Source organism: Delphinus delphis, chromosome 1 (genome assembly GCF_949987515.2).
Source record: "Delphinus delphis chromosome 1, mDelDel1.2, whole genome shotgun sequence".
NCBI classification, from domain to species: Eukaryota; Metazoa; Chordata; class Mammalia; order Artiodactyla; family Delphinidae; genus Delphinus; species Delphinus delphis.
The window spans coordinates 43212249-43226917 of NC_082683.1; the positions used below are offsets into that span (position 1 = coordinate 43212249).

Genomic DNA, 14669 nt, shown 5'->3' on the forward strand with positions numbered 1-14669 from the left:
TGGATTTAAAGAGATCATTTCGTCAGACTCAGTTTTCCAGCTTTTCCCCATCCTTTTACTAAAATGCAGACTACTGCATTTCACTATCTGCACTGCCGGATCAGTCTTTTTCTTCTTCAGTTACACTTTAGCCAAAGATCTGGTCAGTTTGCTTCCCAATTCTTACATATCTGTGCCAACTCTTCTTTTATTAATTAATAATTCTTCAACATTCTTCAGGGCATCTTTTGCCTTTTAAAAATACCATATCACTTTTCTAGATATTTTATTCCTATAGAAACCTCATACTTTTAGGAGCTGTGGATGTCTATTTCTAGATATTTTTTCTGGGCTATTAGTTTATTTCCTAGGCACTTCAAACACCTTCCCTAGTTTCTCTGTTAGTGATATGGGACAGAGTATATGACATAATCATAGGCATATTTAATGCTTTAAAGCGAAGTGTTTTAAATCTTTACATATAAATTACAGAAGTAAGGAGTATATTTAAATGTGTATTTTTATTAATTTATAACCACTTTTATACAGTTACAATTATATTTAGAAGTATAAAATGCTAAATAGTGATTTCTTTGTACATCTGAGATTGGTGACCTTCTCTTCTTGATGTTAGAAACCCTATCAATGTCACAGTGTTACCTGTTTTATTTTTCTGGCTCCTCAAGTGGCTCAGCCCAGAGAGCAGAGGCGAGTTTGGTTTGCTGATGGGATCTTGCCTAATGGAGAAGTTGCTGATGCAGCCAAATTAACCATGAATGGAACTTCCTCTGCAGGAACCCTGGCTGTGTCACATGACCCAGTCAAGCCAGTAACTACCAGTCCCCTATCAGCAGAGGTAAGAAAACAAAACAGCAACTAAAGTTGAGTACTTACTTAACTCAGCACTGTTCTGCCTCTGTCTTGTCTTTTTCTAGGTTGACTGACCTTTCTTTGGAACGCCATAGACTTCAGATACAGCTTAGTGCATGTGTGTGTATGTGTGTGTGCATTCTTGTGTGTGTGTCTAGTGGTAAAATAAATGTGGCAAAACCAGTTGTTCTTGTTTGTTCTATATTTGGAAGTTTTTTCAGGAGAAAGATCCTTATAAAGGTTGTTCTCAGGTGAGCTCAGTCTACTACTGTAGCTAGAGGCTGTGCTAGAGCGAATCCTGGTCCCTTGATACCTTGGTTTTCAAATCATATTCCCCAGGTTCTGTGGTAGCTGCCAGGGAGTTGCCGTGGTGAGGAAGGGCCAGGAAATATGAATGTGGCTGAGGAATCCCTCTATTCCTTTGTCTTCAACCCAAGCATCTCTACTTTTTTCTGGTCTGCCTGTTGTGTTTCCAAATAAGACTTTTTAAAAGGATTCTAAAGCTTAAAAATAAACCACTGACTTAATGGATGGTAGACTCATAATTTATGTAAGGAAACTAGCTCGTGCTGTGATGTCACATTTACTTTGTCTCTATAGGATACACTGGTCACAGTTTGGGGGCTAATTTTCAGAAGGGTCAAATACTAGCTACATTTTTTTGAGTCTGTGAAAGAATAGAGCCACCTAGGACCATAATTGGAAAGTATACATGTAGGATCGTTTATACAGTGGGTCCCTTTCTTATTGCTGTTTGCCCCATTGAATATGGTGGTCAAGATTATAATAAGGTGATTAGTTCCAACTAAGTATATGTGTCTGGCTTTTTTTTAAAATAAAATAAGAGGATCAGAGTTTGGATAAAGTTTTTACTTTTTGAAGTTTTCATGGTTACTGTTTATTTACATTTATGTTCAGTAATATTTTTCTAGAAATTTACATAATTTGCCGATTTGGTTATAATTGAAATTGTGCATTATTAAGATTAGATTTATTGACATACAGAGATAAATTTCCTGTTTGGTGAAGGTACATTAAACCATGTTACTGTCTTTAAATATGTCTAAGCCTGTTTTGGGGGATTTTTCTGTGGCCGCAGAAGACAGCAGCCAGAACTGTATGACTTGTTCTTCTTTGAATCTATACAATGACTTTGTCAAGAAAATTTCTTTTTTTCTCCAGTTGTTTATGTGGAAAAATTTCAAATCCACAGAAGAGTTGCAAGAATAGTACAGTGAACCCCCATATACTCTTCACACATATTCACCAATTGTTGCCATTTTGCCACATTTACTTTACCCCTACACACACACACACACACACACACACACACACACACACACACTGTTTTTTGAGGAACCATTTGAGGATTAGTTGCACTTTATCACTTAATACTTCAGCTCATGTTTCCTAAGAACAAGTGATTTTCTTACGTAAGTACAATATAATTATATGAGAAAGAAATTTAACATATAATTCTATGTATTATCAAATATATAGTCCATATTCAGATTTCCCCAATTGTCCCATGATGTTCTTTATTCTTTCATTTATACACGTGTGTGTGTGTGTGTGTGTGTGTATATAAATTTTTTTATTAAAGTCTTTTTTAAAAAATTAGCATACCATCAAGGATCACAATTGCATTTAGTTCTCATGTTTCTTTGATTTTCTTTAATTTAGAACAGTTCTCTCACTTTTTTGTCTTTCACATCATTAACATTTTGGAAGCATTTAGGCCATGTTTGGCATAAAGTCCTTAATTTCTGTTTTCTGGGTTTTTCCTCATGATTTTAGTTTCAGATTAAATATTTTTGGCAAGAATAATACTACCATAAGTGATGGTCATTTCTTAGTGGAACACATCAAGAAGTATCTGTTTGATAATTGGTTAAATTGATGTCTCCTGTGTTTCTCCACTGCAAAAGTAGCTTTTCCTCTTTGCAATTAAGAAGTAAAGTGAGGGGTGATACTTTGAGACTCTGGGTATCCTGTTCCCCTACAATCTTTCAGTCAATGATTTTACTGTCCTTTATATATATATATATATGTATATATCTACTTTTTAAAGATTTCTTTATTATTTATTTTTGACTGCTTCAGGTCTTAGTTGCAACACGTGCGGTCTTCGTTGAGGCATACAGGATCTTTCGTTGTGGCCCCTGCGCTCTTTGTTGTGGTGCGCGGGCTTCTCTCTAGTTGTGGCGTGTGGGCTTCAGGGCATGTGGGCTCTGTAGTTTGCGGCACACAGGCTCTCTAGTTGAGGCGCATGAGATCAGTAGTTGTGGTGCACAGGCTTAGTTGCCCCGCGGCATGTGGGATCTTAATTCTCTGACCAGGGATCAAACCTGTGTCCCATGCATTGTAAGGCAGATTCTTTACCACTGGACTACCAGGGAAGTCCCCTGATTTTACTGTCCTTTGACAGTCTTACCTAAATCAATTATAACTATAGTGTTTATACAGTGATGACTTTTTTCTTTCTACAAAACTTCGTTTACATCTCTTAAATTATATGATAGGTTCTTTTTTAAAATTTTTATTTATTTATTTTGGGGGACTGTGCTGGGTCTTCGTTGCTGTGCATGGGCTTTCTCTAGTTGCGGTGAGCGGGGGCTGCTCTTCATTGCCGTGTGCAGGCTTCTCATTGCAGTGGCTTCTCTTGTTGCAGAGCATGGGCTCTAGGATCACAGGCTTCAGTAGTTGTGGCGCGTGGGCTCAGTAGTTGTGGCACGTGGGTTCTGGAGCGCAGACTCAGTAGTTGTGGCGCATGGGCTTAGTTCCTCCGCGGCATGTGGGATCTTCCTGGACCAGGGCTTGAACCTGTGTCCCCTGCATTGGCAGGCGGATTCTTAACCACTGCACCACCAGGGAAGCCCCTATGATAGGTTCTTAAAGCATAAATGTTTTGAATGAATGAGGAAGCTCTAGTGAATTACTATTATAAGGAAACAAAGTTCAGGTCAGTTTAAGAGAAACAAACAAGTTAGTTATTTTATTTCTGTGCTCTCACATTGTTCAACACTTTATTTTAATATTTATCTGGTAAAATGAGGGAAAACAAATTCTTTAGGGCCAGAGTTGAATATATTTTTGTCATCTTTATGACCTAATAATAGAGTGCCTGGCACTTAAAAGGTGCTCAGTAAATGAAACAACTTCTTTTCATAGGTGATATTTAAGTAGAAGCCAGATGACCACTTCTTACAATATCAAAAGGTAGATTTATGCATCACTAAATAGCAAGTTAGAATAGGTTACTTTATTTCCTATTCTAAATCTAACTTTATTGATTTACTTCAAATCAGTAATGTTTAGCCAATACAATTTTCCACATTTCCTAATAGGACGATGTACTGAGAACACTGCAAAAATTTTAGCAAAAACCCACTAAAAACTTACAGTCCTAAATTATAGACAGTATAGACAAAAATATAAGACATAGGCATTTTTTAAAATAGTTTTAATCTTTATTCAAGTATAAAATATATATAGCAAAGTACTTAAGGAGCAATAATCTTTAGGAAACACATGATGAACATACATATATGTGTGTGTGTCTCTATATATACATATAGAGACACACACCCGTGTAACCACCACCTAGATAAAGATACACAGAACATTTCTATCACTATAGAAGTTTCCTTCATGCCCTTTTTCTGTCAATACCTACCCCCTTTCCCCCAAGGTAACCATTATTCAGACTTGTATCACCATAGATTAGTTTTGCCTGTTTTTGAATTTCATATAAATGGAAAAATATAATATATAATGTTTTGTGTCTAGCTTCTTAAACTCTAATACTTAATGAGGTACTTCCCTGGTGGCACAGTGGTTAAGAATCTGCCTGCCAATGCAGGGGACACGGGTTTGAGCCCTGGTCTGGAAAGATCCCACATGCCGCAGAGCAGCTAAGCCTGAGCGCCAGAACTACTGAGCCTGTGGTCTAGAGCCTGTGAGCCACAGCTACTAAAGCCCGAGTGCCTAGAGTTCATGCTCCACAACAAAGAGAAGCCACTGCAATGAGAAGCCTGCGCACTGCAACAAAGAGTAGCTCCTACTCATCGCAACTAGAGAAAGCCCGTGCGCAGCAACGAAGACCCAATGCAGCCAATAAATAAATAAATTTATTTTAAAAATACTTAATGAGATTTATCTGTGTTGTGTGCATCAAAAGTAAATATTTTTATTTCTGAGTAATATTCCATCATATGGCTGTACCACAATTTATCTATTTTCCTATTAATGGACATTTGGATTGTTTCCACACTTTGGCTATTTGAGTAAAGCTGCTATAAACATTTTTATACATGTTAAACAGTTTTTTTAAAATGAGAATCCTATGTATTTAAAAAATTTTTTACTTATTTTATTATTCATGTGGTTGTGCCGGGTCCTAGCTGCGACAGGCGGGCTCCCCAGCTGCGGCTCGTGGGCCCCCCAGTTGCGGCTGGCAGGCTCCCTAGTTGCGGCATGCAAACTCCCAGCTGCAGCATGCATGCAGCACCCAGCCCCCCAGTGAGGGACCAAACCAGGGCCCCTCACATTGGGAGCACAGAGTCCCAGCCACTGTGCCACCAGGGAAGTCCCTAAACATGTTAAAAAGTTTTTATATGCTTTTCCTTTAACTTCTTAAAAGCTTTCTTTTTTAAAAATGGAAGTATTATTGATTTACAATGTTGTATTAATTTCTGGTGTACAGCAAAGTGATTCCGTTTTATATATATATATATATATATATATATATATATATTCTTTTTCAGATTCTTTTCCTTTATAGATTGTTACAAGATACTGAATATAGTTCCATGTACTATACTGTAGGACCTTGTTGTTTATCTATTTTATGTAAATTGGTGTGTATCTGTTAATTCCAAGCTCCTAATTTATCACCCCCCCCCACCCTTCCCCTTTGGTAGACATAAGTTTGTTTTCTAAGTCTGTGAGTCTGTTTGTAAGTAAGTTCATTTGTATCATTTTTTTTTAGATTCCACATATAAGTGATATATTTGTCTTTCTCTTTCTGGCTTACTTCACTTAGTATGATAATCTCTAGGTCCATCCATGTTGCTACACATGGCATTATTTCCTTCTTTTTTATGGCTGAGTAATATTCCTGTGTGTGTGTGTGTGTGTGTGTGTGTGTGTGTGTGTGTGTGTACACGTACCACATCTTCTTTACCCATTCATCTGTCAGTGGATGCTTAGGTTGCTTCCATGCCTTGGCTATTGTAAATAGTGCTTAAAACTTCTATTTCTTGCTTAAGAAGAATATAGAGCATCATTTTAATAGATCTTTGAGCATATTCTATTAAATTGTTAAGTGGATTTAACCCCACTCAATGTATTTTGCAACATTATACTTTATTAAGTGTAGTTAATGTGATCTTCATATTAATGCAAAGAAAAATGAACTTGAAGTTTAATTTCATGACAAAGTAAATGAAAACTCCTTCATCAAAGTTAATTATTTTTATTGTGGTAAAAAAGACATAAAATAAAATTTACCATTTTAATCATTTTTAATTACATTCACATTGTTGTACAACGGTCACCCCAATTCTCAAGGTTCAGAAATTACGAGATAATATTGGAAGTTTTTTTCTGTTGCCACTGCAAGTTTAAAAAATATTTTTCTTTTATGGCAAAAGAAACCTTGGTAAAGGAAGCTTTAACCCAGGTTACAAGATCTTTTCTCTCATTACTATGATTTGATGATGCCAAAAGGAGAAACTATACAATTATAAACATTTTCATAGTATAAGCCCAGTCCTTGGGAAACCACAGGTTAATGAGTATCTTGTGCTCTCTTTCAAAAAGTATGAATATGAAATTTTCACTTAAATTCCCATTTGTAGTCTTGAGTTTGTTCTGCAGAAGTCTTCAACTGTGTGTAATGCTCTCTTTGCTTATTTGCTTTTCCTAGACGGATATTTCTCTATTCTCTGGAAGTATAACTCAGGTTGGAAGTCCTGTTGGCAGTGCAATGAACCTTATTCCTGAAGATGGCCTTCCTCCCATTCTCATCTCCACTGGTGTAAAAGGAGGTATGTGGACTTAAATGTTTAAACAGGGATGGTTATATATGCCAAATGTTGCCTTCTAATTAAGGGAAGGAGATAGAATTCAAGTGATAATCACCTTTCTCTTCTCCAACAAAGAAGGTGACTACTCAGTGCCATGAAAAACATTGGTGCTGTTACTGATTGTTTTAGAGAAGATATTTATGTTTTTATATTATCATTTCCTATGTTGGAAGGATGTAATATTATTTTTAATTCCCACTGTGTATAAATGTAGCTTATTGGCAGTTCTTCATATTCCAAAGCACATAATACTCTGAAGAGTTGCTTATAGTTCTAGGATTAGCCCATATGATACAGTCAGTACATTAATTTAACTTCTTGTTTTGAAGTACAATGCACATTCAGAAATGTGTATATAATAAGTGGAGAGCTCTGAACTTAAGTAGCAATTTTCTGTTAAAAAATATTTTTAGTGAGTCCTGGTAAGACGCAAAGTTACTAATCAGTCAAAAGAATGCTTACCTTGGGCTTCCCTGGTGGCGCAGTGGTTAAGAATCCACCTGCCAATGCAGGGGACACGGGTTCGAGCCCTGGTCCGGGAAGATCCCATATGCCGCAGAGCAACTAAGCCCATGCACTGCAACTACTGAGCCTGCGCTCTAGAGACCGTGAGCCACAGCTGCTGAAGCCCACGTGCCTAGAGCCCATGCTCTGCAACAAGAGAAGCCATCGCAATGAGAAGCCGGCACACCACAACAAAGAGTAGCCCCCGCTCGCAGCAACTAGAGAAAGCCCGGGCGCAACAATGAAGACCCAATGCAGCAAAAAAGTAAATTAAAAAAAAAAAAAAGAATGCTTATCTTTATGCAAAAGTTTCTTGTTGATAGATCCAGATCAGCATCCAGTCAGTACATTTTCAGGAGATGATTTATCAATAATCTCTCCTCAGTTTTGTCGAGATGGTTTATCAATAATCTCTCCTCAGTTTTGTCCTCGTCTTTTACCTGGTCTCCCTGCCTTCAGTCTTTCTCTCCTTTATTTACTCTTACATATTGGTGCCAGTTCTCTTTCTTTTTGAAGTATAGTTGATTTACAATGTTGTGTTAATTTCTGGTGTACAGCAAAGTGATTCAGTTATAGATGTATATATATCCTTTTTGATACTATTTTCCATCATGGTTTGTTCCAGGATATTGAACATAGTTCCCTGTGCTATACAATAGGACCTGTCGTTTATCCATTCTATATATAATATCAATAGTTTGCATCTGCTAGTCCCAAACTCCCAATCCAACCCTCCCCTGCACTCTCCTCCCCCCTAGCAACTACAAGTCTGTTTTCTATGTCTGTGAGTCTGTTTCTGTTTCATAGATAAGTTCATTTGTGTCATATTTTAGATTCCACATATAAGTGATATCATACGGTATTTGTCTTTCTCTTTCTGACTTACTTGGCTTAGTATGATAATCTTTAGGTCCACCCATGTAGCTGCAAATAACATTATTCCATTCTTTTTTATGGCTTAGTAATATTCCATTGTGTGTGTGTGTGTGTGTGTGTGTATGTGTGTGTGTGTGTATACACACACACACACATACACACACACACACACACACACACACACCACATCTTCTTTATCCATTTGTCTATCGATGGACACTTAGGTTGTTTCCATGTCTTGGCTATTGTAAATAGTGCTACTGTGAACATAGGGGTGCATGTATCTTTTCAAATTATAGTTTTGCCCGGGTATATGCCCAGGAGTGGGATTGCTGGATCATATGGCAACTCTTTTTTTAGTTTTTTGAGGAACCTCCGTACTGTTCTTCATAGTGGCTTCACCAGTTTACATTCCCACCAACAGTGTAGGAGGGTTCCCTTTTTTCCACACCCTCTCCAGCATTTGTTATTCATAGACTTTTAATGATGGCCATTCTGACTGGTGTGAGGTGGTACCTCATTGTGGTTTTGGTTTGCATTTCTCTAATAACTAGTGATGTTGAGCATCTTTTCATGTGCCTGTTGGCCATCTGTATGTCTTTGGAGAAATGTCTCCTTAGGTCTTATGCCCATTTTTGATTAGGTTATTTTTTTGATATTAAGCTGTTATGAGCTGTTTGTATATTTTGGAAATTAAGCCCTTGTCGGTCGCATCATTTGCAAATATTTTCTCCCAGTCCGTAGGTTTTCTTTTTGTTTTGTTTATGGTTTCCTTTGCAGTGCAAAAGCTTATAAGTTTGATTAGGCCCAGTTATCTTTTTTTTTTTTTTTTTTTTTTTGCGGTACGCGGGCCTCTCACTGTTGTGGCCTCTCCCGTTGCGGAGCACAGGCTCCGGACGCGCAGGCTCAGCAGCCATGGCTCACGGGCCCAGCCGCTCCGCGGCATGTGGGTTCTTCCCGGGCCGGGGCACGAACCTGTGTCCCCTGCATCGGCAGGCAGACTCTCAGCCACTGCGCCACCAGGGAAGCCCCCAGTTATCTTTTTAAACGTAGATATTATCATAGATTGTTCTTGCTTAGAAAATTCAATGGGTTCCCAGTGCCTTCCGTATAAATTGCTTACCATGGCATACAGTGTTCCTTGTAACCTTATCTCAACTTATCTAATTTTATTTCCAGCCAACACCCCAGTACTTTACAGGCATGCTACAGGTTATTTACTGTTTTCTGAATATTCACATTTTATACTTCCATGCTTTTTCTTATGCTGTGGAATAGTGGGAAGAGAATGGATTTCAGAGCTGAACCAGCCTGAGTTTTAATCTGGTAACTGTCCATTCCAGCTGTATGATCCAGTGGGCAAGTCATTTATCCTCTCTGAATATTTTTCCTAGATTTTTTTTTAAAAGTTAGGTAACTATAGCTAATTAAGAGTCATTATGAATAATAAATCAGATGTCATACCTGAAAGTACATAGCAAGAAAATTGGTACAAAGTAGGCATGTAATTAATATTTTTTTAATCTTTCTTTCCTCTGTCTAGAGTAGAATGCCCTTCTATATGCTAGACTCCTTGAATAACTCCTCAACCTTTCAAAATCCATATTAATGGAAAACTTCTCTGAATCCTACCTCGGCTGTCTTTGTAGTAGTGTTTTACATCCTCATTTCTGTTCAAATAGAAATCCTTATAGACTGTTACTATATTAACACATTTTTCATTGTAATTTAGATATTTATAGGTCTGATTCTTTATTCTCTATAGACCATGAATTCCTTCAGTCTGAATTCATGTTTGTATCTTCTGCTCCTAGCATGGTACTGGGCCTATATTAGGCTCTCAGTAGTGTTGGCTGAATGATCATACTATCAAATGCAGCTTGTGCCTCAGATAGTTCAACAATGAACTTTCACATAAAGTTAAGCATTCTTTTGATTGTATAATGCCTTTGCTCCTTTACTAGGACCCTCTAAAAATATTCTTTTGTAAGTAAATTTGCTACTTAGGTTTCAAATTTGGGTTATTTTAATAAATCTTAAATTAATAAGAAATTAAATTGGCCTACTCTGCTGTTAAAATAAGATTTCAGGGTTCCATTTTCATTAAAAGTCACATCCATTAAATCTAATTGTCAAAACCTCTCCTACCAAGAAGCAGCAACTAGTTATCTATTGTATATTCACTTTCTTAAATCATATTACTATGTCTTAACCAGAATTTTGCTATTTTGTATTCCAGTGGAAAAACTTAATTAAAAAAAATTTTTGAAAGTCACTTAGTATTTCTCTTTTCAGTAAATATTTTCATTGATAGTGTATACATTTCCAAAATACATTTTGGTTTCTATTGGTCAGTGGGAAATGGTGTTATTTTGTACTGAACTCTTTCTTGACTTATACTTAGAGGAATTGTTTCATAAAACCAGTCGCTTATGATACTTTTATTGTCTGGGTGCATTTTTTAAAGTTTGATTTTTTTTAATGGTAAAAAATCTCAACAGTACAAAAGCATATAGAGTAAAAAGTAGGATTCCCCTCTGCTTCAACCCCTAGACATCCTTTCTAGAGGTAACTAGTGTATTATCACTTACTTGTATATCATGGATTATTTTAAATGTTGGTCTTAGAACATGTAATATGTGAAATTCTTATTATGATAGTTGGAGGATTTTTGTTAAATCAAAGGGTTGTTTTTAGACTGTGGCCTAAACCATTGCGTGGAGAAGTCTATAAATAGGATAACCATGTTATCATACAAACTGGACTGGAGCACTTTTAAGAGTGAAAGGGGCACTATTAATATGCCACTCGGATAGCAGATATAAACCTGTGTTCACCCTGTGAAACCTGTGTACAAATCAGTTGCTTATCTCTTTCCTGTGAATAATAAGGCCATTCCTCCAACAGATTTCTGTCTTGATTTGTCTCTTTAACCAATGGTTTACATTGTTTTCTCCCCTTACAGACTATGCTGTAGAAGAGAAACCATCACAGATTTCAGTAATGCAGCAATTGGAGGATGGTGGCCCTGACCCACTTGTATTTGTTTTAAATGCAAATTTGTTGTCAATGGTTAAAATTGTAAATTGTAAGTTGGAAATTTGTTTTTTTAAATTAAAATGAGATACTGAGTCATTAAATTCATTACATGCAAGTATTTTTATGTAGAGCCACATCTTAATGAAAACTGGGTACGGAAGAAGTTGGTTTGTATAAAATTATATATCCCCAAGGACAACTGTTGGACTGATTGAGACTTGCTTTTAGTCAAAGGGTGAGATAGGTGAATTCTCCATGGAGGAAAGCCAAAGGAAACTTGAACTCATCTGAGTTAAGTTCTTCCTGAGATGGGTATGCTAAGTCACAACTCACCACCAGAATAACTGGAGGTGGATAAATTATCCAGGGGGGTCAATTTACATGCTAGGTTTAAATCCCAGAAACCTTAATCATGGTGCAAAACCTTATTTGGGAGAAGTGTTAACTAACACATAGTAAAACTTCAGTACATCACAATTTAGGATTCAGAAGAAACTTCTCAGTTCTTGGTGCTAGTTTCTTAGCTATCAGAATAAGAGAGAGGATAGTAACCTAGAATCTTGAATCCAGTATGGTATTGGAAAATAGACAATGCATTTATACTAGATGAATGTTAATAGGCAGAGTTTTGGAGAGAGGAAGGAAGCATTGGGGAACAGTCCTCCAGTTCCCATTATGTATGTCTTTTAAGTTGTCCTTGGAAACCAGAAACACCAATATACTAAATTCTTCAGAGGTTCTGTATAAATGAAATGCAGGTTTCTGGTTTGTTTGCTAATCACGCCCTTGTATGTTTGGCCAGCTGCTAATGCTTCCCACCTTTCCTTCTAGGATCATATTTTAAAATAATTTGCTGGAAATTTCAATTTACCGTATCTAGTTTATAAGTTATGCTTAGAAAATAGCTAACCTAGAGTTCCTTAAGTGTGCACCATCTTAATATAGTTGGATTGTCACCTCTTGTTTAGGTATATAAAGAAACAATTCACAGAATGAAAGGAAGGAATCTTTTATTAGTGTTGATTTACATCATGATACCCATAATTTTATTTGAACCCTTTTTCAGTTCCATTGGGGATCTTGTTGTGTTGGCATACAAATAATAAAAATATCAAGGATTGAACATTATTTTTGAACTACGTATAGCTTGTGCTGTTGTGACTCTACATAGCCTTAAAGTGAAGAAGTAGAAGTAATTAGTCCAGAAAAGCCATCTGTTTCACTGCTTTTTACCAGATGAAGTCAAGTAAAGTCCTGTTGCTGATTATCTAGAATTTTCTCCCAGGAAAACTATAATTTAAATAGCTAGACTCTTTTAGTCACAGGTTAAATTTAATAAGTATATATCAAAATATATTTTCTTTAGGGCATAGCCTGAATCCAAGGCTATAATAATTGCTTTTATTGTTTTTCGTGTTTCTAGTTTTAATTATTTCCCTTAGTAAAGTGATTTAATTACACACACACACACACACACACACACACATAGGTGGGGGAATATATCCTTTAATCATTATAGCTGAGGATGCATAGTTTGGTTTAATTTATTTCATTGTTGATGGAATGTTGTTTCTTTTAATACACCTTTTTATAATAGAAGTTAAAAGCTTTTAGTGCACTTTCTTTCACTATTACTTCTTTTACTTCCCTTCCAGTTGTTTTTCTAAGTGTTTGCTTAGAGCAAGAGGCATTGGTGTGCTTTATTTTCTGCAATAGTCCTTTGGCTCAGTGCAGTGACAGTTCACAGCAGAATTATACAGACTCAGTGTGATCTATTTTATTCTTTGGTGTATTATAACAAAGATGTCTGTGCATTTCTTAAGGGTAAGGATTAAAAAGAATGTCTTCATTTCTTTTTATTTCATCTACAGATGTGAACAGGAAGTGCTGGTGTTTCACAACCAAGGGAATGCATGCAGTGGGTCAGTCTGAGATAGTCATTCTTCTACAGTGTCTACCGGATGAAAAATGCTTGCCGAAGGATATCTTTAACCATTTTGTGCAGCTTTATCGGGATGCTCTGGCAGGTGGGGATACTTTCTGACTTAGTCTGCACCCTTTACAGATGATAAAAAATTTTGGACTCAGATGCAAAATAATAGTCTTAAATTTGGAAACCTGGCATTGGACTTTGGTAGTATTGGCAAGTTAGAACTTGGCATGGTTTTTGGAAGTTATAACTTTTAATACTTTATGTGAAACGTTGTTACTATTTTATAATGGCTAGAATCAGAGTTGTAAGATAATCCATTGACCATGATGTAAGAATATTTTCCTTTGAGTGGCCTAGGGGATATAGTATTGGTATCCGGTAGAAGGAAGCATAATGATAACTTACTACTTCAGTTAGCAATATTTATATAATCATAATGTAAATATTCATTTAATTTTCAAGTTTCAAAAACCATTAGCATGGACAACTTTATTATGGTTTCAAAATAAATTGTAAATGTTGTTACCTGTAACAATGTAAAAGTAAATGCATAGCTATTAGAAGTTGGAAAAGACTAAGGATACTAATATAAAGACATACTATTAAAAGCTGAGAGAGAATTAAGTGTATTATTTGACATTACAAAGTTAACCTTCCGCAGGTTTAATAGAGGAGGTAAGAAGTAGTGTAATTGAGCTAAGTGCTCATTTATCATGATAAAAAGTCAAAAAATAATATCTGTAGTTGATAAATAGGGAAAGTGTACTATAAGAACTAAAGCAAGTGAATAATAAATGAGATTATCCCTGAGAAACAAGGCTTGGGTGGGGTGAGGGTAGCCAAGGTATTACAATTATTTTCATATGTTATTTGATAATGTTTTAATAAATATATTAAAATAATAAATTATTCATACTTTCTGAATGCAGGTAATTCCCCTTGTGGGATTCTATGCCAAAGAAATTATCTGAAATGTAAAATACACTTTGTACATGAAAGTGTTTATTATAGTATTACTTAAATTTAACACAAAAGTTTAGAGGCAACCTAAATGCCCAGCTATAGGAAAAAAGTTTAAGTGTGTTATATTTTTTAGATGAATGCATCTTTTTTAGAATATTTTTTAGCTATTAAAAGTAGTATTTTTATGGAAAATGCTCTTGAAATAAGTACAAAAGCATGATACAAAGTTTCATCTTTAATGTGGTTATGGCTTATGCATAAAAGATTATGCCTTTATGTCATAATTATGATATTTTAGGTGAAATATTACATGAAGGCAAGGTGCTATGTTAGAAATTGACCACATGATACCTGTGAAGTACAGTTCAGAATTTACTGTTCAGTATTTGTGTCAGTTCCGAAATGCATGGGGTTAA

The 14669-nt window shown here is 36.0% G+C and overlaps 1 protein-coding gene across 2 annotated transcripts in view; it reads left to right on the top strand.

Moving 5' to 3' along the window:
• Positions 1-14669, top strand: part of ZFYVE9 (zinc finger FYVE-type containing 9) — a 185651-nt gene that overhangs the window by 106527 nt on the left and 64455 nt on the right. For both annotated transcript variants that reach the window (XM_060021975.1, XM_060021983.1), the window contains 4 exons: positions 666-835; positions 6779-6899; positions 11284-11406; positions 13229-13384. In XM_060021975.1, the coding sequence (XP_059877958.1) occupies positions 666-835; positions 6779-6899; positions 11284-11406; positions 13229-13384 (570 nt within the window). The remainder of the gene's footprint in view (positions 1-665; positions 836-6778; positions 6900-11283; positions 11407-13228; positions 13385-14669) is intronic.